Here is a 25,529-nt window from a genome sequence, read left to right on the forward strand (position 1 = left end):
ACCCCAACAAGCAGCAGAAATGGTAGTTTACCAGCAGGAGCTCCAATATAGTGACTTTGGGTGGGTGGATCAGCGAAGAGGAGGATGAGACAACAGTGCTATATTTCTATCACCCCCCCAGTGGTGGACGTTAGACGTTGACCAGTCACTGCATCACGTTACCCTGGCCTATGACAGAACTGGACGAAACAGGGAGTTGGAGGACAAATACCGGCCATTACTTGAGACCGAATGGCCAGTCAAGGTTACAGCCACAGTCACGGGAAAAGAAGGTACAGCCGATTTTGTTACAATATCACCACATTTATGGCCACAGTCAGCTTCGGTAAGCCCTCATATTACACGTCAGGTCCATGACCAGTACCATGCCAGGGATATGGGGCGAATGGTCAGCATCTTACCGCAGCTCGTCAGAATAGGTATGAGATATACCTTTTGAACAATCCACGTCTGACATTTAAATACTGTACCACTATCAATCCAGCCTGTTTTCTTAGTGGTCCCCCTGTCCATGAAGACGCACCTGGCCACGACTGTTTAGCCTTGATTCAGGAAACTACCACAATAAGGGGCGATTTGAGTGACATTTCGTCAGAACAACCTGACATGATTATGTGTGGTCAAATATCCCACCGGGGTTTAGTTAATGACCTACTGCAGGCCCTCCTTATGCCCGCGCAGATTTCCGTTATTAAATGCGCTGCCCACACGAATGGTACAACCCCAGTTGACGTTGGTAATGAACGAGCAGATCGTGCAGCGCGCACAGCCGCACAAATTCAGCAAGTGATGGTGCCTAAAATGTTAAGTCAGACTAAACGATCTACTATGAATATGTCTGCTTCTGACAAGCCAATGCCAACCATCCAAGACGTCATAAGGTTACAGGAGGACACTCCTGAGAGTGATAAACAAATGTGGAAACGGTTAGGTTGTACATATGATTCTGTTTCCTCTTTATGGACCACGCCTGCACATCAGACTTGTATGTCTGATGCGCTGGCTTTATGGGTCATTGAATGTGTACACTTTGCAACTCATTGTGGGGCTCGAGGGACTAGTGATTTGTTGCTTGACACTTGGTGGCACCCTAAAATGCAGGGGTTGGTCCAAAGTATCAGTAATCGGTGTTTGATTTGTCAGCAATATAACACCGGAAAAGGTATCCCTTGTGGGAAGGGGCAAACCCCGTTGCCCAGTGGTCCCTTTGAGACGCTCCAAATGGATTACATTGAGTTGGAAAGGTGTCAATGTTACAAATATGTTTTGGTCATTGTGGATGTGTTCAGCAGATGGGTCGAGGCGTATCCGACTATCTATAGTAAAGCTGCTCCTGTGGTTAAAGTCTTGATGAGGGAAATCATTCCCCGGTACGGTATACCAGCTCAGTTAAGTTCTGATAATGGGCCTCATTTTATTGGACAAATTAACAAGGAGTTTTGCTCCCAGTTGGGCATACGCCAGCAGTTACACTGTCCTTACAGACCGCAGGCGGCCGGGTTGGTTGAGAGACACAATCAGACCCTCAAAACTAAATTGGCAAAATTAAGAGCAGACACGGGACTGACATGGCTTAAGTTGCTCCCCGTTGCCCTCTTCCAGCTGCGGGTTACACCTGCGGGACCAGCCCGGCTCTCTCCCGCCGAGATTCTTTATGGCAGGCCTCTTAGAACTCCTTGGAGCCTGCAGGTTCCCAGACGGGTTCAGTTTCATCAGATGACTGAAGAAATGACCACCTATGTTCTAGCCCTTACGCAAGTGCTCAAGGAACTCCATGGCCAAGTCCGCGCGGCTCACCAGCCATTGCCCCAGTACCTAGCTCACTTTCAGTCCAGCCCGGTAGTTATGTCATGGTCAAAAATTGGACTAGGAAGGGGTCGGAGCCGCGATGGGACGGGCCCTTCCAAGTTCTCCTTACCACCCCCACAGCAGTTAAAGTGGAGGGGCGAAGTGCTTGGTTCCACCTACATCACTGTAAATTGAGTCCATCTCCACTACTGTAAAAGGTCGGATACTAACCTGCCTCCCTTCTCCAGTGCTATTTTACAGGTGTGGAGCATGATGGAGTGGCTACGCATCGTCTGTCTGATATTTGGCCTCACTTCGCTTGGCGTGTTATTGGCGATGGACATGGAAAAGGGGAATATTATGTATCTGTGTAGCCCCAACCAATCTACAAGGATACATCACCTATGCAAAGGTGATGTTCTTCGCTGCCCCCATATACGAGGACATGGTATCGACTCATGGAAGGTCATCAAAGTTAAGGAGAATGCGGGAGTCATGAAGCAGCTGCACCGGTCCCGGCGATGGGAAGGGAACATTATATGGACATTGCCTTGTTTTTGGAATACATGTAAATTTGATTTTGGATGTGTTAAAAGTGGTACAATAAAGGTAAAATCAGGCTGTCAGAAGAGTGTAGGAAGAGACCATGAGAAAGAGAAAGGGACTAGAGAGAGGACGGGGCGTGTGAGAAGGGAAGTACAGCTAGAACGTAGGTTACCGGGAGATACACTTAAGTTAGTTAAAGGCCAAACTGAGGAAAACCCGGGTAGTAAACCTTGGGAGCCCTCGGGGCAATAACCAAGGAGTTGTCTCAGCTACGGTTGTTTGCAATGCAGAACCGGCATGCTCTTGACTATCTTCTGGCCCGTGAGGGTGGGGTATGCGCCATAGTACAGGGCAAGTGTATCATGGGTGTTCAGGACTTGACCGCTAACATTACTAAATTTATGGATCGCATACGGGATCACTTGGACGGGATGCAGGATCCTGACTCTTGGGGTAACTGGGGATTTGGAGGATGGAAGGACTGGTTGATAAATATGGCCATGTATCTAGTGGTAGCTATCGGCTGCATCTTTGTGGGCCTGGCCATCCTTAAATGTGTGATGGGTAGAATGCGGGGTGCACTAGATCAGATCACCGCCCCAATCACCGGAAAAAAAATTTAACTGTTAAAATCCATGAGGGTGAGGCAGATGAAGGGGGGCTAAGACAGGAATTGGAAATGCAGCGACGGATCTTTTTAGATGAGGAACCGTAGCTATGGATTGGATAGTTCGGTTATCATGGAATGATAAAAGGAGGGAATGACGAATGTGATATAAAATAGTTACTTTAGAGTTACTAGTTAATGTAATGTAGAAATAAGCCACTTTGATTCTGGCAGTTAGGGACAAAGGGGTTTGAGACCGCATGGAAAAAGCAGGAAGAGGTGTGTCTATGAGAGTGATGCTGCATTGATAGGGGCCAGAGAAAGGGATTGGAAGTGAGACAATCAGAATAGATCGAACAGGTCAGGAGGGACATAGGCTGACCTATGTCCGGCGAGTATGTGAAACTTGATACCATTTGAATTGATTTTGCAGAGATCCCTTTGTCTTTTAGTTCAGTCGTTTTCTGGGGTGTACGAGGCTGGATGTCTCTTACGTTTCTGTAAGATGATTCAAGCTTGCAAGCTAAATAAATAACTTCTTTTTACGTGCGAATCCATTTCAACTTTTATTGAGGCCAGACTGACAGAGAAAGAAATTTGGGGATCAACATGGGCATAATCTCAGAGTAAGTGATTGCCCATTTAAGATAGAGATGAGGACGAATTTCTTCTGAGGGTTGTGAATCTGTGGAATTCTTTACCGCAGAAGGCTGTAGAGGCTGGGTCATTAGTTATGTTCAAGGTTGAGATAGACAAGATTTTTAATCAGTAAGGGAATCAAGAGTTATGGGAATAAGATGGGAGAGTAGAGTTGAGGACTATCATATCAGATCAGTCACGATTTCACGGAATAGAAGAGCTGACTTAATGGGCCGAATGGTCTTATCTAAAATGTGTGCTTTGGCAGGCAAAGTTTCAAGCAGAATGGAGCAGGATGGTGACACAAGACATACCAATAGTGGGGCGGATACTTGCCAACCCCTTGGGAGATTAGGTCCCTTCCCACTGACCCAGAACAACAAGAAGCATTGCTGTGGGCATGGGCGAAATTCTCCGGAAACGGCGCGATGTCCGCCGACTGGCGCCCAAAACAGCGCCAATCAGACGGGCATCGCGCCGCCCCAAAGGTGCGGAATGCTCCGCATCTTTGGGGGCCGAGCCCTAACATTGAGGGGCTAGGCCGATGCCCCGCCAGCTGGCGCGGAAATGACATCTCGGGGCGGCGCATGCGCGGGAGCGTCAGCAGCTGCTGACAGTTTCCCACGCATGCGCAGTGGAGGGAGTCTCTTCCGCCTCCGCCATGGTGGAGACCATGGCGGAAGCGGAAGGGAAAGAGTGCCCCCTCGGCACAGGCCTGCCCGCGGATCGGTGGGCCCCGATCGCGGGCCAGGCCACCGTGGGGGCACCCCCCGGGGCCAGATCGCCCCGCGCCCCCCCAGGACCCCGGAGCCCGCCCACGCCGCCTTGTCCCGCCGTTCAAAAGGTGGTTTAATCCACGCCGGCGGGACAGGCATTTTATCGGCGGGACTTCGGCCCATTCGAGCCGGAGAATCCAGCGGGGGGGCCCGCCAACCGGCGCGGCCCGATTCCCGCCCCCGCCGAATATCGGGATTCACGGCAGCCCCCGGCGATTCTCCAACCCGGCGGGGGGTCGGAGAATGACGCCCATAGATCCTGAAGTAACTGCTTGTGCATTTTCAGGGCTTCAATTTAAAAAAATTATAACAATGGCTTCAAAGCATAACACATTCTTTTATAAATATAAAAAAGTAACATACCCTATCGCCAAGCCTGAGATTTACTCCATCCAATTCTATAAAGGAAAACGACTGGACTGTTGTTTCCTGACGCAGCTCCTCTTTGGTTCCATCAGGTGACAGTCGGAACCAGGTGATAATAAATCCAAGAGAGCTGTTTACTGCCGGACTCTCAAAGGAACATTTCAGATAAATGCTGCCTTTATCTAACTCAGCCACAACTTCAACAGCAGCTGGAGATGGTGGATGCTTAGCTGGTAAATAAAAGCAAAAATCATTTCTATTATATAACTTAATGACAGTTATCTTCAGGTTAACTGAGCAGTGTTAAATAGACTCCATTCCAACTTCTCATGTCTTGGCACTTATGCCAATTATAATAAACAGGCACATTAATAGGATTTGGATTTAAAAAAATATTATTACTGCCTTGGCCAAATTTTTTTCTCTTCTACCTTCTTGATGAATTTGACTCTTTCCTTTCAAGTATTTTTCCATGTGCTCCAGTTATCATCACATACTTTGCAAAAAGTTCATTCTTTACATGTGACCAGAGATGATAAATGTTGGTAGGCAATTTAGTCATGATGGCTTTGTGGTCCCGCATCATCTTGTCTGAACTTACAAACATGCACTTCGAGCAAGAGGTCACTGCATAGTGATCAGAAATGGGAACACAGGCTGATTTTTCCCAGAGAGGCTGGGAATAATTTAGGTGTGAATGTCAGCAATAAATTGCTGAGGTGAACAAAGCAGCCAGGTCTATTTTCAATTCCCAGTCTGTGCTCAGTTAGCTAATCTGTGTTCGGTTAGCAGTTGCAGCAAGACAATTAGCCTCAATGTCTCTGGTTAAGGGGTACAGGAAATAAGCCTGATAACTTTCCAACCATCCACTGGAAACCTGCAGATGTGAATAACATGTCTCTCACAATTCAAAAGCCTACTGATACTGATTGTTTGGCTACATTCATAAAGAATAGGCACTTGAGCAAGTATGCTGGGCAGCTGGTACCTGTGAAATCACAATGAGACAAAGACGTTAGGAGTGGAGGGAAAAGGAGACAGCTGGTGAAAACAAATTACTTCAATAAATATAGAAGAATCACAGAGATTCAGAGGGGCTCATTCTAAATTTTATCTCAAGGTTAAAAACAAATGATAGCAGATCAGCCACCTGATATACATTTCATCTGACCTTCATCTCCTCCGATTTTACCAATAATGATTAAAATTACCGTTAAGGAGTTCAGAAATGGAGACAAAAATAGATAACTGGTGAAAATATGAAAGTTAATTAATTATGTAAACAGAAAAAATTACGGTAATTGTATTATTAGAATCAAGTGTGTAAATAATTAAACAAAGTAGTTTACAGACAAGAAATGCTGCTGGTTCCCAATCAGCCAAATTTTACTTGATTTCATCTAATCTGATCTGGATTTGGAGTTAAAATGTAAAACCTGCTTTTAGATACCAAGTGACACTTAACACTTGAAAATTAGATCTGAGATGTATGCTCAGCACTTCCAACGAAATATGTGCAGAATTTCTTTTGGTGAAGGGGTTTGCACACCGGCATCTAATAACCACCAGCAGCATGCAGAATAGGCAGATCACAATGATCACCTTTCTGAACTGAAACTTCCAGGCAACCACACCTTAAACTTGCATAGCTGAACATGATATTAAATGGAATGAAGGATGAAGTGCCACTATTTAGCGCTATTTAGAGGGATCATAAATTACTTATGGATTATTTGCATAATGTTTAGCTGCTGGTGCAATATGTGGGTTTTTTTTTAAGATTTCCTAAAATTGGATAATGATTTTAACAATCTACATCGAGTGGCAAGGTTCTGAAGAATTTTTATGGTCATTTAAAATCTGAAACAAGTTGCTTCTGGGCATGGATTGTTTGGTTGGCTTCCTATAGAATTGGGAATTAAGTGAAGTCAGTTAGAAGAGGGCAAGTTGCTGGAAGAGGGAGGAGGGGTAAGGCTGTCAAGCAGGAGACCATAATTGCCAATGCTCTGCAGGGATAAGTTCTCTTACCTCAACTTCAGTTCGGGCAATGGCTGAGAGGTCTGTTACATTGAAGAGGTTGTGACACAAATCTGCCAACTGCTGCAGTCACAACTGCAATCTCAGAAAAGGGCAAGGACAGCAATTAATGGGATTGTCTTAACTTCTATGTAACAGGTTCCTTCCACACTGCTGGTGGAAACATAAGCAGTTTGCAGGAGACGGCTGCATTAATGAGATCACTGGGATTCTCGATGTACAACAAACTGTTTCAACTCATTCCTTCCTGCCAGAGACAAGAAGCCGGAGCATGTACGGATGGATTGTATGGATTGCTGGCCTATCCAAGACGAAGAGTAACACTGACGACATGCACATCGCCTTGCATTTGCCTCATATTAATGCATACATTGTCATCAAACAAAAAGGATTTCACTTTGCAAATTATTCAGCAGATGTGCAACGACAGACAGCATACATGCAGTTTGTCAAACAGACAGGGAGAGACGGTGGCCTTGGGTGGAATTTTCCCATATTTTTTTCAAAATGTTGGCCCCGGCAAGAAAACCGGGGGAAATTTCGCTGACAGGAAAACTCACCGTATATTCTGCCGCTTTAACAATTTTTCTTCCATGTGATTTGCTGACCCAGGAAGACTCGATCTGTGTAATCAGTTGGCAGCTCCTTTTAAACACCTCCCTAGTACTTGGTCCAAATCCAGCCAGGGGGATGGCTGCCAGGAAGACAGCACCACATTTCACGGAGGGCATGCTCATCAACTTCTGTATGGTGTCAAGCAGAGGCATGACATCCTGTAACCCCGATCGGCCAGACGTCCAGCAAACATGGTCACCAATTTCACCTGGAAGGCTGCAGCCACGACATTGAGCATACCTCCTCCATAAGATGCCAAAAGAAGATGAATGACCTTCGTGCAGCCAGGGCAAGTCTGCCTCCTCATGTCTCCAGCGACACCCTTCACACACTCATTGTACCTTCACGGTGATCTCTCTCCCAGCCACCTCATGGCTTCCCAACACTTTTCATGGTGACCTCCACTTCTCCCCACACCCCCCACCCCACTCCCCATGGTCTTCCCAGTAGATAATCTGATTCCCACATCCCCAACACCCGCTCACCTCCCATGCATCCGCACATGGCAGACTTCATCACCATCTGATCTGGCAGGACTCCCACCACACTCGCCCCATTTGTCTCATTTCAGGACAAACTCAAGCACAACTGGTATGAGAGGGCGCTACCTGCCAGAGTCATGTCCGAGCTGAGAACAGTAACAGCCGTTGAGGAGAGAACCCTCAAGTTGGCAGGTGAGGAGCAGGACTGCACTTGTACCGAGGGAGAGGTGAAGGCCCAGACAAAAGTGAGAACCCTCAACACATGCAGCCATGGTGCAAGTCTCATGAAAGTTAACTTTCTCCCATCAGGCTGCCTCTGTGCTGCACGAATGTCATCTTGTTTCCCTTACAGGTCAACCAATCGACTAGCCCAGACCATCCTCCCATCTTGTGAAGACTACAGACCCGCGCAGCTCAGTGGGAGACATCTCGGATACAAGCAGACCCGAGCAGCTCAAGAGGGAGACATCGCAGAGACAAGCAGACCCAAGCAGCTCAGAAGGAGACATCTCGGAGACAAGCAGACCCGAGCAGCTCAGAGGGAGACATCTCAGATACAAGTAGACCTGAGCAGCTCAGAGGGAGACATCACAGAGAAAAGCAGACCCGAGCAGCTCAGAGGGAGACATCGCAGAAACAAGCAGACCCGAGCAGCTCAGAGGGCGACATTGCAGAGACAAGCAGACCCGAGCAGCTCAGAGGGAGACATCGCAGAGACAAGCAGACCCGAGCAGCTCAGAGGGAGACATCGCGGAGACAAGCAGACCCGAGCAGCTCAGAGGGAGATATCTCGGAGACAAGCAGATCCGAGCAGCTCAGAGGGAGACATCGCAGAGACAAGCAGACCCGAGCAGCTCAGAGGGAGACATCACAGAGACAAGCACACCCGAGCAGCTCAGAGGGTGACATCGCGGAGACAAGCAGACCCGAGCAGCTCAGAGGGAGACATCGCGGAGACAAGCAGACCCGAGCAGCTCAGAGGGAGATATCTCGGAGACAAGCAGATCCGAGCAGCTCAGAGGGAGACATCGCGGAGACAAGCAGACCCGAGCAGCTCAGAGGGAGACATCGCAGAGACAAGCACACCCGAGCAGCTCAGAGGGAGACATCGCGGAGACAAGCAGACCCGAGCAGCTCAGAGGGAGATATCACAGAGACAAGCAGCTCAAAGGGAGGCATCGCCGAGACAAGCATCAAGAGGCATCACAGCTGTCACCTGCACTCTCCATCAGCGCAGATACTCACACTCTTTGGGATTAACTAGTAGGCAGGCTTCTGAGTCACTCACAGCTGAAGATCCACAGCAGGCAGAGGAAGGAATGTCGCAGGAATCGAGCACTCTGTGTCAGGGCCGAGGATTCTGCTGAACCCCTAGCCGACGATGTGCTCCTCGGTTTGGTTAACCCAGAACTGCTTAGCTGCAAAAGCAGAGTCGCAAGCATCAGGAAGGGATGACAGCACCCCTCCTAAGACTGCAAGACCGGCTGGAGGAGTCCCATTGCCTTCTGGCCGAGCAGATGGTGCCGTCACTCCAATGCAGCAAGGCCAACACTGCAAGGGTAGAATCCGCAGTGGAGAACTTGACGTAGAACATGCCCTCCATGTTGGGGGTGTCCACTTCATGGTTCAGCTCATGACCTCCATGTCTGAGGCCATGACACAGGGCTTCATCTGCATAGTGCAGGCACTGGGCCGCTAAGGATTGTGAGCGACCCTACCCCCAAGATGCTGAGGCGGAACCCCCCCATCCTGTGCTGCACGTCCTGCACCCTTTCCTGACACCCTCCACACCCTGGAGAGTGATGGCAACTGGAGCACTCATCTCCGATATCACCTTCGGAGACGAGGTCAATATGTTCTCGTTTTTATACAGCTGTTGTAAATCGCGCCAGCATGACATCACGCTTGCACCCGATGAATATTCATTGAGGGGGAAGTACTGGCTGGAGGACTCGTTAAATAAGATACAAACATATTTAAATTAGGTCCTCACCTCCCATGGCAGGATTCTCGTTATGCCACCAGTGAGGGGCCTGGAAAAGTGGAAAACGTGATCTCACTGGGAGCAAAGCAGATGCAAAATTACCCTCCTCTTAGTTTTTTAAAAAATTTGTTCTTGGGATGTGGGCAGCGCGGGCTGTGCCAGCATTTATTGCCCATCCCTAATTGCCCTTGAGGGGGCAGTTCAGTGTCAACCACATTGCTGTGGATCTGGAGTCACATGTAAGCCAGACCAGGTAAGTATGGCAGATTTCCATCCTTAGTCAATTAGATAGGTTTTTCTTGACAATCGAAATGGCTTCATGGTTATCATGAGACTTTTCTTTTTAAATTCCAGATTTTTATTGACTTCAGGGGCATCATTCTCCGACCCCCCGCCGGGTCGGAGAATGGCCGTTGGCCGCCGTGAATCCCGCCCCCGCCGAAGTCTCCGGTACCGGAGATTGGGTGGGGGCGGGAATCGGGCCGCGCCGGTTGGCGGGACCCCCCGCTCAATTCTACGGCCCGGATGGGCCGAAGTCCCGCCCAGAAATTGCCTGTCCTGCCGGCGTAAATTAAACCTGGTATTTACCGGCGGGACCAGGCGGCGTGGGCTGGCTCCGAGGGTGCTGGGGGGTGGGGGGGGCGTGATCTGACCCCGGGGGGGTGCCCCCACGGTGGCCTGGCCCGTGATCGGGGCCCACCGATCCGCGGGCGGGTCTGTGCCGTGGGGGCACTCTTTCCCTTTCGCCTCCGCCACGGCCTCCACCATGGCGGAGGCGGAAGTGACTCTCCCCACTGCGCATGCGCGGGAAACTGTCAGCGGCCGCTGACGCTCCCGCGCATGCGTCGCCTTTCCGGGCCAGCTGGCGGGGCAACAAACTCCATTTCCGCCAGCTGGCGGAGCGGAAATCCCTCCGGCGTCGGCCTAGCCCCTCAATGTTGGGGCTCGGCCCCCAAAGATGCGGAGCATTCCGCACCTTTGGGGCGGCGCGATGCCCGTCTGATTGGCGCCGATTTGGGCGCCAGTCGGCGGACATCGCGCCGTTGGGGGAGAAGTTCGCCCCAGGTGTCATTATCTGAAATGGTGGGATTTGAACCTAGGTTCCCAGAACATTACTCTGGATCACTGGTTTATTATTCTAGTGAAAGTACTATCACTCCACCGCCTCCCCACTCACTTAGCGAGTAATTCAGAAACCCAGGGTAATGCTGTGGGGACGTGAATTCGGATTCCACCATGGCAGATGGTGAAATTTGAATTCAATAAAAAATATCCAATTAAAAAAGTCTAATGAGAACCATGAAACTACTGTCAATTGTTGTAAAATTCCATCTGGTTCGCTAATGTCCTTCAGGGAAGGAATTCTGCCATCCTTACCTGGTCTGAACTACACCTGACTCTGGACCCACAGCAATGTGCGCAACTCTTAAATGGCCAAGCAAGCCACTCCATTCAAGGGCAATTAGGGATGGGTAATGAATGCTGGCCCGGCCAGCGATGCTCACATCGCAAGAAATAATTTTAAAAGTCACGCTTCCTTCAATCTTCACCAGTCCTCTGCAGCATTCCTGCAGTACCGAGTGGTTATCAAGATCTGTTGCACAAACTCACCATTACTAAGAACATTTGTTGCCATCTATTGGGCAACAATCTGAGAAATGGGAACTTGGGTAATTGAAAGTTGACTAGAAGCGCTGCAAGAAGTGGAGGAACTGAAAGAGGGAGCGAAGATGGAGCATGGATAACCCCTTTCGACTTAAACGCTATGCAGTCTCAATAACAACTTTCCCTTCACCAGCAGTCTCATATTTCTTAGCTTTCCTTTGTCACTAACATCAAGCATCCTCTTTCCAACCACACTAAAAGAAAAACCACAAGAAAATGCACACTGAAACCCGAAGATACATATTCAACCATGACATAATACAAATAAAATACACCAATCACACCTGTGCATTCCCTTATTAGACCCCTTCAGTGTATCATTGCCTCTCCTAGCACTCCTATGATGTACTTCCCATTGGCTGCAGCTTAGGTCGTGGAAGATTACTGGCCTCCAATTGAGATGACTGCAGGTAGCCTTGGAATGTAACTTCAAATAAGGCTGGGCCTGGAGGACCTGTTCTTCTTTTACCCCATCTCAGCTTGGGCTGCAATAATCTGCGATAGTTGGCTGTCAGGCAACAGCAAATGCACTGACTCATTGATAAGTGTGTAAGTAGGAATGCTGTCATCCTGAGAGAGGATAATTGGTTTAAGCTCACTTGAACCATGGTCACTCTCCTTGTGTGGAGCCTCATCAATCCATTGATCTATTAGAGAACAGGTTGATTGACTGCTGCAGGGTCCTGGAAGCCCTTTACAACAGCAGCATCTGGAGAGTAGTTTGCATTTCCACTGCAGCATTGAGATATTGGCTGATTGCATAATTTCTTTGACATAGCCATCAGATAGATTCATAGAATTTACAGTGCAGGAGGAGGCCATTCGGCCCATCGAGTCTGCACCGGCTCTTGGAAAGAGCACCCTTCCCAATCGCACACCTCCACCCTATCCCCATAACCCTGTAACCCCATACAACACTCCGGGCAATTTTGGACACCAAGGGCAATTTAGCATGGCCAATCCACCTGACCTGCACATCTTTGGACTGGGAGGAAACCGGAGCACCCGGAGGAAACCCATGCACATACGGGGAGAACGTGCAGACTCCGCACAGACAGTGACCCAAGCTGGGAATCGAACCTGGGACCCTGGAGCTGTGAAGAAATTGTGCTAATCACTATGCTACCGTGCTGCCCAGATGGAGCATCATGGTGAATTCCACAGGTGTGGTGGTGGAGTTGAGCACTCATTCCATGTTGGAAAAGATGGAATCCACAGTCTTCGCAGAGTGCCATGTTAAATTAGTGTGGAACTCCTCCATGTTCTTTCACATTGAGTGCAGGCTTTCTGGCAGGTTTTCCAGTGCATCAAGCATTCGGTTGTGTGTACACAATGGATTTCTTCTGCCATCTCCTGTAAAAGTTCATAACTCACCCCACTGCAGCTGAAAATGTGTGCTACCTCACCTTTTGAAGAACTGATACTCATTCTCCCCATCCTAGCTGCTGTATACTTGTGGCCAGTGTGCCTCCGTGAAAAAAATCCCTGTTCTATCCTAGCCCCTAAAATGAGTGCAGTGTCTGAGGCTGTGGCTGCGAATGTAAAGTTGAGTGATTGTGTCTCTTCACCTTCACTGTGTACCACTTCTTCTGACTGGGAAAACTCCAGTTCTTTGGCATCAATAATGAAAAAGGGAGAAGGTTGTGGTGAGGGGAGAGGAGAAAGTAAAGAAAGATGAGATGAGAACAAGAATTACGTATGCAGATGTTGTCATTATCAATCCTTCCAACCCTGCCAATGGACACAGTCTGAGCAATGCCCCTTCCCAATGACGGCCATTATGGTCTCCTCCACAAGAGTTAAAACATGTAGATGCATTTATGCTCCAGCAGCTGCCTGCAACTATGTGTTAACTTCTCCTGCATGAAAGAAAGAACTACATCAGTGACCTGAAATGTATTTGGGCGATTTGGCTGCAATAATTGAATAGCTGCCAGTGTGCATATTCTAGGAATGAGTGTGAAGTTTGCAGCAGTGGTGAGTGTGAGGGTGAGGTAAAGCATGTGATTGACAAACATTGTTGGCTGATGGCGATGCTCTTAATTAAGCAGTTGATTGGGTTAGTGATACAACTGGTAGAATTTGAGATTTGAAGATGAATTCACTCACCTTCGCAACTCAGGTAAGATCATTAAACGTCTTCCTGCACTGCATTCTTGTTCTTGGAAAGACAAGCCTGTCATTGACCTCCAACTCCACTGCAACATATTTCTATTTTCCCCTGAACACCTGTCTGGAGGCTATTTGTCCCCTCTGCTCTTGAAGATGCTGCCTTTTCTTCTCCAGATTTTTGTACCATGATTTCTAGTGCATTGTCAGAAAACCTTGATGCAAATTCTCTCGCCATTCTTCAATCCTTTGCAATACAGATGTCAATATTCAAAAAACTCCCTTCACTTCTTGCAACCACAATGCACACCCCCTTTAAAAGGTGCAGGCAGTCTTTAAAGGCTAGCTCAGAGCGTCCCCTTTAAAAGGTGAAGGCTGTCTTTAAAGGCTAGCTCAGAGCACGAGCTATTCATGGTATTGGGCTCCCTGGTGATGTGTGCAGCCAATTAACAGGTAGCACTAGCTGCACACAGCAAATATTTAAACCACAAGCTGTATGAATTTAATGTGCTGTCTTGACCTTAATGAATTTTCGGGGTTAGCCAATTTAACTTCCAGGCTCTTAAAGTAATGTTAGCTCTGAGTGAATAAATATAATGAATGAATAAATATTACTGATAGGATAACATGAATTATGTAGATAGTTACCTCGGCAAGAGTTTCCAATTTCAGTCTCCTCTGGACCACAGGTGCTTTGTTCTTTTATTTCAGACACAACTGAGACAGAATGAAATAAATATTGTGGTTTAAATTCTAATAAATTAACTAAGTCATTATCTTTGTTAAATTACACTGTTTTTACTCTCCAGTTTTACAACCATTTCCAGTCATGTATCCCAGTGCAATGTGAACCAAATCAGTGTTTCACCCTAATGTTACCTCTTTCATCATGTACAGCATAGCCTGATGAGGAAATTGATAGTTCATCTACTTGTCTTTCAGGAGTAAGAGTGGCCAATCTATCTTCATGATCCCTAATGCCAATTTGATTAATAGTTTCAAGTCATCCAAGTGAATAGTGGGTCCAATTTTTTGTTTGCAAAGCACTATATGGAGAAGTAATTTACTAGATTCTACCTCAAATCCAAATTACTTTTCCATATAGTGCTGCACATAATATATATATGGTATTCCATTTGTCTGTTCAGCTTATACGTTAATAGACAACACTCTCACTAAATTTTTATTTCATTTAACACTATACATTTGCTTTTAAATGGCTACATATTACTGACATTAGTGTGATGGTTATATTTCTGGACTCACAACCAAGAGGCCTGGATTTATGATTCTTTCAAATCCCATCATAGCTGCTTGTGGTTTTGAATTGAGGTAAAAAGTGTCTAAATCTGGAATAAAGAGCTAGGTCCAGGTATTCATTTCTGAATCAAGTCCCGGGAGTTGGGAAAACTCCCAGCTCATCTCTGATGAAACTCATCTGAATGATGGGATCTTCGGTCGGGGGAAGAAACTGTCATGGTTGGCAGATCTGGGGACAAGGTAGAGTCAGGCCCACCATCCTGAAACGCAGAGCGGAGGCTGCCACAGGGGCTACCACGTGCCGAGGCAGGCTGTTTAAAAGGCCCAGCTTGGTTTTCTAGGACATTGTCTCAGTTTTGATAAAAATTATGCCCCAAAATCATCACCCATCACCCCCCCCCCCCCCCACCCATTCCCCATGCCCCAACCATGCCAACCCAAGCTCCCAAGCTGCAATGGGCCCACATATCCCCCATGTTGACCAATGGCTCCAACCATCTGCATGACAACTTAACGCCAATACATGCCAACCCACCTGCCACCTTTCCCCTTACACCCTCCATGTCAATAAACCCAGTAACTGCCATGTGTATACCTCAGAGATGAAATGAAGTAAACGTCTGAACATCTATTACAGTCTTTATATATTTCACTCACATTCACGAAGGCCCATTCAAAACATTTAAACCCCTTCAACTACTTAATCCCTTTCAAAATGAACAAACTTCAGTTGAGGCGGTCGCTTGTAGTCATGTCACTAGCCTACTGGTGGTGGCACAGTGGTAATGTCACTGGGCACTGGCCCAGTTGAATGCTCTAGGGATATATTTTCAAATCCAAATTTAAATTAAATTAACAAACCTGGAATTTAAACAAATCTGACCTCAGTTATGGTAACCATGAAACTATTGTTAATTGTCTTAAAAATCCATCTGGATTCACTAATGACCCTTAGAGAAGGGAACCTGCCATCCTTACATGGTCTGGCCTACATGTGACCCCAGCCCCACAGCAATGTGTTTGACTCTTGGTACTTTTTGAAATGGTCTAGCAAGCCACTCAATTGTATCAAACTGCTATGATGCCTAAAAGAAATGAAACCAGACAGACCACCTTGCGTTTACCTGGGCAAAAATGTAATAGCCAGCCATTTTGATCTTGTAAATGCCTCTTTACTAATACCAAAATTGGGAGAGCGGTCCCATAGATTAGTCAAGTAACAACCTGACATAGTCATGTTCTCAGAATCATGCATACAGACAATGTTCCAGATATCACCATCGCTGGAGTGGCAGCATAATGCCATCCAGTCAGGAAGGAATTGCCCTTGGAATCCTCAACATTGACTCTGGACCTCATGAAGTCACATGGCATCAGGTCAAAGATGGGCAGGAAATGTGGCGGTGGTTACCTGCTGCCCCCCCGCCCCCCCCACCGCACTCCCCCTCAGCCGATAAATCATTGCCATGTTGAACATCACTTGGAAGGATCACCAAGGATGCAAGTGCAAAGAATGTCTTCAATTTCCATCATCAAGAATGGTTTGGAAGCACCGCTACCAAGCAGTGTGAATCCTAACGATCATAATGCTAGGCTGATCTGTGGTAGGTGGGGATGCCATAAGAGATTTAAAACCTTCTTGACTTGACTTCACCAATTGACTTGTTGCACATGCATCTGTCCATGACGCTATTGGTTGGAGTGACCATCGTAAAATCCTTGTTGTAATGAATTACCATCTTTACATTGACAATACTCTCCATTATGTTGTGTACACTACCACTGTGCTAAATGGGATAGATTTTCAACATATCCAGTAATTCAAAAATGAGGTGTCAACTTGGTAAAGCTACAACACAGCACTACTTGATGTCAAACACCAGAAGCAACAGACGATAGACAGAACTAAGCAATCCCACAAAGAACAAATCATATCCAAGTTCTCCAGTATGCCACACCCAGTTGGGAATGGTGGGGGATAATTAAACAACTAACTGACAGAATCTCCATAAACATCCCACCATCAATAATGGGGGGAGCGTAGCACATCAGCGCAAAAGGCAAGGCTGAAGCAGTTGCAACCATCTTCAATCAGAAGTGCCAAGTGGATGATACATCTCGGCCTGCCCCTGACATCCCCAGCATCACAGATGCCAGTCTTCAGCCAATTCATTTTACTTCATGTGATGTCGAAATGATTGAAAGTACTGGATACTGCAAAGGCTGACAACACTCCAGCAATTGTTTTGAATATTTACCAAAACAGGAAATGCTGGAAAATCTCAGCAGGTCTGGCAGCATCTGTAGGGAGAGAAAAAAGCTAATGTTTCGAGTCCAGATGATCCTTTGTATTGAAGATTTGTGCCCCTGAACACAAGTTACCCTAGCCAAGCTGTTCTAGTACAGCTACAACTTTGCCATTTACCCAACAATGTGGAAAATTGCTCAGATTTACCTTGTCCACAAAATGTAGGACAAATCCAACCTGGCCAATCCATCAGTTTACTCTTGACCATCAGTAAAATGATAGAAGATGTCATTGACAGTGCAAACCAGCAGCATTTCCGCAGCAATTACCTCATAAATGTTCAGTCTGGATTCACCCGGGCCACTCAGATCCAAACTCATTACAAATTTGGTTCAAACATGGACAACAGAGCGGAAATCAAGATGTGAGATGCCCTTGACATCAAGGCAGCACTTGATTAGTCTGCATTTCAACTCGCAAAACTGGAGTCAATGGGATATGGGGGGAAACTCTCCAGTGGTTGGAGTCATAGATAGCACAAAGGAAGGTGGTTGCAGTTGTTGGTGGTGTGAATGTAAGAAATTGGTATATGTAATGTATTTTATTGCAATAATGTTTTCGAAAGTTTGAGTTTAGATATATATTTGTTACAGTAATATTATTAAAGAACCTCAGTCAAATTCGAGACTTGGTGGCTATTAGCACCCTGTTTCCCTGGGTTTCTGTGGCTGTGACTCATCTTTCATTCTCACTCCACAGTATAAATATTTCCCACTTTCTGTCTATTAGCTTTGGTAAAGAGTCATTGGACTTGAAATGTTCGCTCTTTTCTCTCCCTATAGATGCTGCCAGACCTGCTGAGATTTTCCCGCATTATCTCTTTCGTTTCAGATTCCAGCATCTGCAGTAATTTGCTTTTATCAAGTTCGAGACGGTCTCTGCTAAAGCTGCTGAAGAGGTTAACGGAATATTGTGTACTTTGGATGTTTCCCTGAGGGGTACATAATTTGAGACATTGCGTTTAGATTTAGGTAAGCAAGTCATAGGATCAGATTGGGATAGTGATAATGTAATTAATGGGCGGAGCCAGGTCTGTAGCAAGCAGTTTTGGCTGGAGGGTTTTTTGAGTCTAACAAAGACAGAAGGATTTCCAGGTAGTACCTGAAAGGGTTGGTCTCTCTTTCCTGAAAGGAAATCTCTACACAATAGTACAGCAAGTATCCTTGTGTCTGCTAACATTATTTTTCAGTGGCTTTTGAGCTGTAATGTGGTTTGCTTAATTAGAAATAGAAAAGGTGTTTTTCCCTGTTTTTTTTTTTTAAAACAGTAACTGTTAATTGTACAGCTATTTTTCAGTGATGTTAATGTGGTTAATATGGTGTTAATACAAAGAACAATACAGCACAGGAACAGGCCTTTTGGCCCTCCAAGCCTGTACCGGTCATGATACCAACCTTTGCCAAAATCCTCAGAACTTCCTTGTGCATATCCCTCTATACCCATCCTATTCATGTGTTTGCCAAGATGCCTTTTGAACACCATTAATGTATCTGCTTCCTCAACCTGCCCTGGCCACGCGTTCCAGGCAATCACCACCCTCTGCATAAAATACCTGCCTTGCACATCTCCTCTAAACTTTGCCCCATGGACCTTAAACCTCTTTCGCCTGGTGACTGACCCCTCCATCCTGGGTTACAGTGCCTGCCCATCCACTCTATCCATCCCCCTCATAATCTTGTAGACATCTTATCTGGGGCAGTCTAGGGGCTGGTTTAGCACACTGGGCTAAATCGCTGGCTTTTAAAGCAGACCAAGCAGGCCAGCAGCACGGTTCAATTGCCGTACCAGCCTCCCCGAACAGGCGCCGGAATGTGGCGACTAGGGGCGTTTCACGGTAACTTCATTGAAGTTGTGACAATAAGCGATTTTCATTTCATCAGGTCACCCCTCAACCTCCGCCTTTCTAAAGAAAACAGTCCGAGTCTATTCAGCTTTTCCACATAGCTAAAACCCTCCAGACCAGGCAATATCCTGGTTGCCTTCCCTGATCCCGCCTTCCCCCCATATCTCTTAATCCCTTTAGCCTCAAGAGCTATATCTGATTCCTTCTTGAAATTACACAACGTTTTGGCCTCAACTACGTTCTGTGAATTCCACAGATTTACCACTGTCTTGGTGAAGATATTTCTCCTCACCTCAGTCCTAAAAGGTTTACCCCTTATCTTCAAACTATGACCCCTGGTTCTGGGACTCTCCCACCATCAGGAACATTCTTTCTGAATCTACCCTGTCTAATCCTGTCAGAATTTTGTCAGTTTTTAATGAGATCCGTTCTCATTCTTCTAAACTCCAATGAATATATTCTTAACCGATTTAGCCTCTCCTCATCTGACAGTCTCGCCTCCCAGGAATCAGTCTGATAAACCTTTGCTGCACAAGTCCATGGACAACAACACTTTCCAATCTATCGCCATTTAAAAAATATTCTGCATCTCCGTCCCTTCTACCAAATTGGATAACCGCACATTTAACCCCATTACATTCATTCTGTCATGCTCCTGCCCACCCACTAAGCCTGTCCTAACCCCCTTGAATTCTCTTTGCATCCTCCTCACAATGCACATTCTTACTACTTTTGTGTAAACCTCTGGGGCCCAAGTTCTGATCCTTGCGGTACCCTACTCATCACAGCTTGTCAACTTGAGAATGGACCATTTATTCCTAATCTCTAGTTTCTTTCCGTTAACCAATCTTCAGTCCATGCCAGCATATTATGTAGGGAAATTGTTGGAAAAAAATTCTGAGGGACAGAATTAATCTCCACTTGGAGAGGCAAGGATTAATCAAGGATTGTCAGCATGGCTTTGTCAGGGGGAGACCATGGGCACGTTTTTCCCTCCGTGCTGTGCCTCGCTCACCTCCCGCAATTCCGGAGAATAGCGGGAGAGCCCCTTATTGGGGTTTGCACCGGGCGCCGAATGGAGCGCAGTGCTCCTGACCCGTTGCATTGGACACAATCTGGTTCGTGACCTGGGCGTGTACCAGACTTGCATACTTAAAGGAGTATTTAAACTAACTTAAATATGCATGTCTGGGTTTTAGCCAGAGTCTTCCGGCTCCCGGGATTACCCATCCCTGCCATTTCAGCATGAGGCTGGCAGAAATTACTACTGGTTTCCAAAAACAGGAACCAGTCGTGATGGCCAGGCAGGGGACTCACAGACAATTGAAGCCCTCGGGTGGTTGGGGAAATGTCTAGTATGAGAAGACTAATAAGGCAAGGGAGTATACAATCAATTGGTAGGATGATAGGATGTACAGAAGACCAGAGGAACCTTGGGTGCAAATCCATAGATCTCTGAAGGCAGCAAGTTATGTAGATTAGATGGTTAAGTAGTTTTAAGGGATACTTGTCTTTATTAGCCAAGGCAGATAATACAAGAGCAGGGAGGTAACGATGGAGCTGTATAAAATGCTTATTAGACCACAGCTCTTGAGTGCAGCTCTGGTCGTCACACTATAGAAAGGATGTGATTGCACTGGAAAGGGTGAAGAGGAAAGTCACCAGCATCTTTCGTGGCCTGGAGTATTTGAGCTATGAAGAGAAACTGGATAGGCTGCGGTTGGAGCAGAGAAGGCCGAGGGGGGATCACATCGAGGTGTACAAAATTACGAGGGATGCAGTTCAAGTGGATAGGAATGAACCTTTCCCCATAGTAGCAGGGTCAATAACCAGGGTTATAGATTTAAGTTAAAGAGTAGGAGATTTAGAGGGGATTTGAGGGAAATCTTTTTCACCTGGACATGGTGGTAGAGGCAGGAACCCTTGCAACATTTAAGAAGCATTTATATGAACACTTGAAATGCCATAGCATACAAGGCTACAGCCCAAGTGCTCGAAAATGGGATTAGGATAGGTAGGTATTTGATAGCCCGCACAGGCATAATGGGCCAAAAGGCCTTTTTCTATGTTGTAAAACTCTATGCCTATGACTCCCTTGCGCTCTAATTTTGTTTACTAACCTCCTGTGTGGGACCTTATCGAAAACCTTCTGAAAATTCAAAGACACCATATCCATTTGTTCCCCATATCTATTCTGCTGGTGACATCCACAAAAAACTCCCAAGAGGTTTGTCAAATTGGATTTCCTTTTCATAAATCCATGTTGACTCTGCGAAATCAGATCATTATTTTCTAACTGTCCACTTATCACATTCTTTATAATGGATTCCAGTATTTTCCAGGCTACTAATGTCAAGCAAACAGGTTTGTAGTTGCACATTTTCTTTTTCCCTTCTTTCGTGAACAGTGGGGTCACATTTGCTACCTTCTAATCTGCAGGCACCTTTCCAGAATCTATAGAATTTTGGAAGATTATCACCAATGCATCCACTCTCACCACAGCCATCTCTTTCAACACCCTGGGATGTACATCATTGGATCCCAGGAACTTTAAATTTTCAGCCCATTAATTTTTCCAAGAATATTTTTTTACTAATACTAATTTCTTTCAGATCCTCATTCTCAATTGTCATTTGGATTTCTAATTCTGGGAGATTTCTTGTATCTTTCTCCATGGAATTCTCAGGCTGTTGGAATTCTGTGTTCCCACCAATAGCGCGCCGCCGCCCGTGGGTTTCCTGATAGCATGGAGTGGCTTCAATGGAAATCCCATTGATAAGCGGCAGGAGTAGAGAATCCCGCCGCCAGTTAACGGTGTGTCGCTGAGAAACACACAGCTGGGGGACCGGAGAATGACACCCAACTCTCCATTACAAATTCTTCTGCCTTGCCTGGAATGTACCTACATTTATACTTATTTTGAATTTTTTTTCCAATTAAGGAACAATTTAACATGGCAATCCACCTACCCTGCACATCTTTGGGTTGTGGGGTGAGACCCATGCAAACATGGGGAATGTGCAAACTCCACATGGATCGAACCCGGGTCCTTGGTGCCGTCAGACAGCAGGGCTAACCACTTCACCACTGTGCAGCCCCCTTTATCCTTGTTAATCTTTTTATTTTTATATACCCATTTACAGTCTGACTTTAAGCTCAAATTCTATTCTCTCTTTATCAGTGTCTTTGCTGAATTCTAAAATGCTCCCAATCCTCAGTTTTATTACTTTCTTTTGGCAATTCTTCCCTTGCAGAGCTGACCCTGTTTTTATTATAGAACCTGCCAGATATTCTTGCCATTGATTTCAGAGAAATAAAAACAGTGAGGTTCCTCAACAGCTGGGAGGTTAGTCAACAGCTGCGAAATCCACACAAGGTTGTGCTGCTTGTTCGATTAATGATTGCTGCCTAGAACTGTAATGATATGTATATGTGTATATAACTAAAGGGGTAATTATAACATCTAGCTGTAACACTACCACTAGAGGGCACCACGAGATGCACCTATAAGTATCAGCTCCCAGAGGATCTTTTTCAACCCAGGAGTGTTTAGTAAGCAGTAGTATATGATAGATAGCTCTCAGTATAGTTAGTATTTATAGTTGTGAATCCGTTAATTCAATCATATTTAATTACTTGATTTCTAGAGATATTTCTGTAGAGTGTTGAACTCAGATACGATCAATCGTTACTTTAAATAAATTAGTTTGTTTAAGTTGAAGACTTGTGGTTTCTTCAGGATCACACCATCAGACCATCTGCATCAACAGCAATAGTAACAATACATATTACTAGACCCAGTAATATAACAAGAACCAGTACTAACTATGTTGTTAAATGGCTGCATACTTGAGTAGGGGAGCTGGCATAACTGAATAATCACCTGCACTGTGTAAAGCCAACCTGCACCGTTTAATGAGGAGGTGCATTCTGGCTGCAGCAGGTACAGCAAGTGTGAGCAAGAAGAGCATTGAATGATAACCTTTACATGGCTCAGCACACAATGCTACCAAAGAATGTACTTCAATCAGGGCTCAAACATAATATTCAAATCCTTCACCTCCTCCTCCCACACTTAGCTCCGCAGCCACTGCTCACAGCCCATAGCTCACACCCATTACTCACAGCTTGTACACACATTACCAGCTAACTACTCATCCATGACAGCCACATCACCTGAATACATTGCACCACACTACCAAACTTGAGACCGTGGTCAGAAATGGCACTGACATTTTTAAAGATAGCATACGTAAAATTCTTTCTCACATCCCAGTTCTTCCTCATTCCACAACTCTTGTAATTTACAAGCTGCAGATGGGGTAAGAATGCACCTCCTACTTTCCTCAATTCTCCTCACCTCAACCATACTCTTGCGTGTTTCTCCTTTCAGATGCACAAGTGCTACAACCTGACCATGCAGAAGAGGACGTGCAAGAGCAGCAAGACTCTGACAAGAAAGAAACAGCATCATTTGCTCTCACTTTCAGCTTTCAATTCAAATACTTCAGAAGACAACTTTGTGAAGGAATTTGTACATGGTGAGACACTCAGCAGATGTAGTTCACAGCCAGAGGGTGAAGTCACAAATGATTTCTTCTACAATGACTAAAGGATTTTGATGGGTGGCCTAGAGAAACAAGTTAATAGCTATAGAATAAGAACAAAGAACAAAGAAAATTACAGCACAGGAACAGACCCTTCAGCCCTTCCAGCCTGCGCCGATCCAGATCCTTTATCTAAACCAGTCTTCTATTTTCCAAGGATCTACTTCCCTGTTCCCCACCCGTTCATATATCTGTCCAGATGCATCTGAAATGATGCTACTGTACCCGCCTCTACCACCTCCGCTGGCAAGGCGATCCAGGCATGCACCACCCTCTGCGTAAAAAACTTTCCACACACATCTCCCTTAAACTTTCCCCCTCCCACCTTGAAATCGTGACCCCTTGTAATTGACACCCCCACTCTTGGAAAAAGCTTGTTGCTATCCACCCTGTCCCTACCTCCTAGAATTTTGTAGACCCCAATCAGGTCCCCCCTCAACCTCCAACTTACCAACAAAAACAATCCTAATCTACTCAACCTTTCTTCATAGCTAGCACCCTCCATACCAGGCAACATCCTGGTGAACCGCCTCTGCACCCTCTCTAAAGCATCCATATCCTTCTGGTAATGTGGCGACCAGAACTGCACGCAGTATTCCAAATGTGGCCTAACCAAAGTCCTATAAAACTGTAACATGACCTGCCGACTCTTGTACTCAATACCCCGTCCGATGAAGGCAAGCATGCTGTATGCCTTCTTGACCACTCTATCGACCTGTGTTGCCACCTTCAGGGTACAATGGACCTGAACTCCCAGATCTCTCTGAACATCAATTTTCCCCAGGACTCTTCCATTGACCGTATTCAAGTCCGCTCTTGAATTAGATCTTCCAAAATGCATCACCTCGCATTTGCCTGGATTGAACTCCATCTGCCATTTCTCTGCCCAACTCTCCAATCTATCTGTATTCTCTGACAGTCCTCCTCGCTATCTGCAACTCCATTAGTTTTTAGTACTAATTGGCTGCTCGAGTGACACAGTGCCAAGCGACAGGACCTCCACCCTACGGGAGTGGACAATAGGTAAAGCCTCTGAGCACAGTCGCCTAGCCACACCGGATATGCGGGTGATAGAGACGACACGATTAACACATCATGGAAAAGAAAGGCATGAGGTCGCTTTTCTGGGGTCCCCCGGGCCCCATAAGTCTGGCGTTCAGGTAAGAGCAAAATACTCTGGTACAAAAAAAAACAAATGATCAGAGATGGGTGGGATCCCGACGCAGCCCCAGTAGAACAAAGAAAATTGTGGGATACACAGAAGCGAGATAAGACAAATAAGGCAGGAGTCATCTTAGTTCACCAGTTAGAAGAACAAATGACAGGAATTAAGTGCATCCTCGTGCAGCGTTACGCTAATAATGTAAATGACAGATATAAAGTTTGAAAAACAGGCTATTTTAAAGGAATTAAGCTCTCACTCTCCCACATTCACACAAAATCATTTTAAGCATAGCAATAAAGTGAGAAAAGATGGCGGCAGTACAGATTGTGCAAACTGGCAAAGAATCACAAGAAACTGCTACATTATGGCTAAGGACTGTAGCCCAAAAGATCATGCAGCATTCCTGGAATGTCTCAAAGTGAGGGGAAAGAAACAGACTCCCTGGGAATGGACATTTTAAATTAACTAAAAGTTTAGGCATGCCCAAAGGAAAAGAAAGAAAAAAAATCAAATAAAGTAAAAATCCAAAAGATCAGACCTCGTGGTCATTGAGGAATGAGGAGGGGAAGGTACAATGTCCCATAAATGTCGGAACCCAATTAATAAAAATGGAAGCCGGGTGGATTTCAATAAAGACACACTGCGGCACAGTAACAAAAGGGGCTGAAACGCTCAATCAGATTTTTGTCTGAGGAATATCTGAGGATGACAAATGCCCCTCCCAAAACAAAC

At 45.9% G+C, this 25,529-nt stretch overlaps 1 protein-coding gene across 6 annotated transcripts in view; it reads right to left on the reverse strand.

The window, feature by feature from the left end:
* vwde (von Willebrand factor D and EGF domains) overlaps positions 1-25,529 on the reverse strand; it is a 456,813-nt gene that overhangs the window by 280,561 nt on the left and 150,723 nt on the right. For all 6 annotated transcript variants that reach the window (XM_072509130.1, XM_072509129.1, XM_072509127.1 and 3 more), the window contains exons 4-5: positions 14,263-14,331; positions 4,720-4,952 (exon numbers count right to left, since the gene is read on the reverse strand). In XM_072509130.1, coding sequence (XP_072365231.1) covers positions 4,720-4,952; positions 14,263-14,331 — 302 coding nt within the window. The remainder of the gene's footprint in view (positions 1-4,719; positions 4,953-14,262; positions 14,332-25,529) is intronic.

The sequence above is a fragment of the Scyliorhinus torazame genome, chromosome 6, assembly GCF_047496885.1.
Source record: "Scyliorhinus torazame isolate Kashiwa2021f chromosome 6, sScyTor2.1, whole genome shotgun sequence".
In the NCBI taxonomy this organism is placed as follows: Eukaryota; Metazoa; Chordata; class Chondrichthyes; order Carcharhiniformes; family Scyliorhinidae; genus Scyliorhinus; species Scyliorhinus torazame.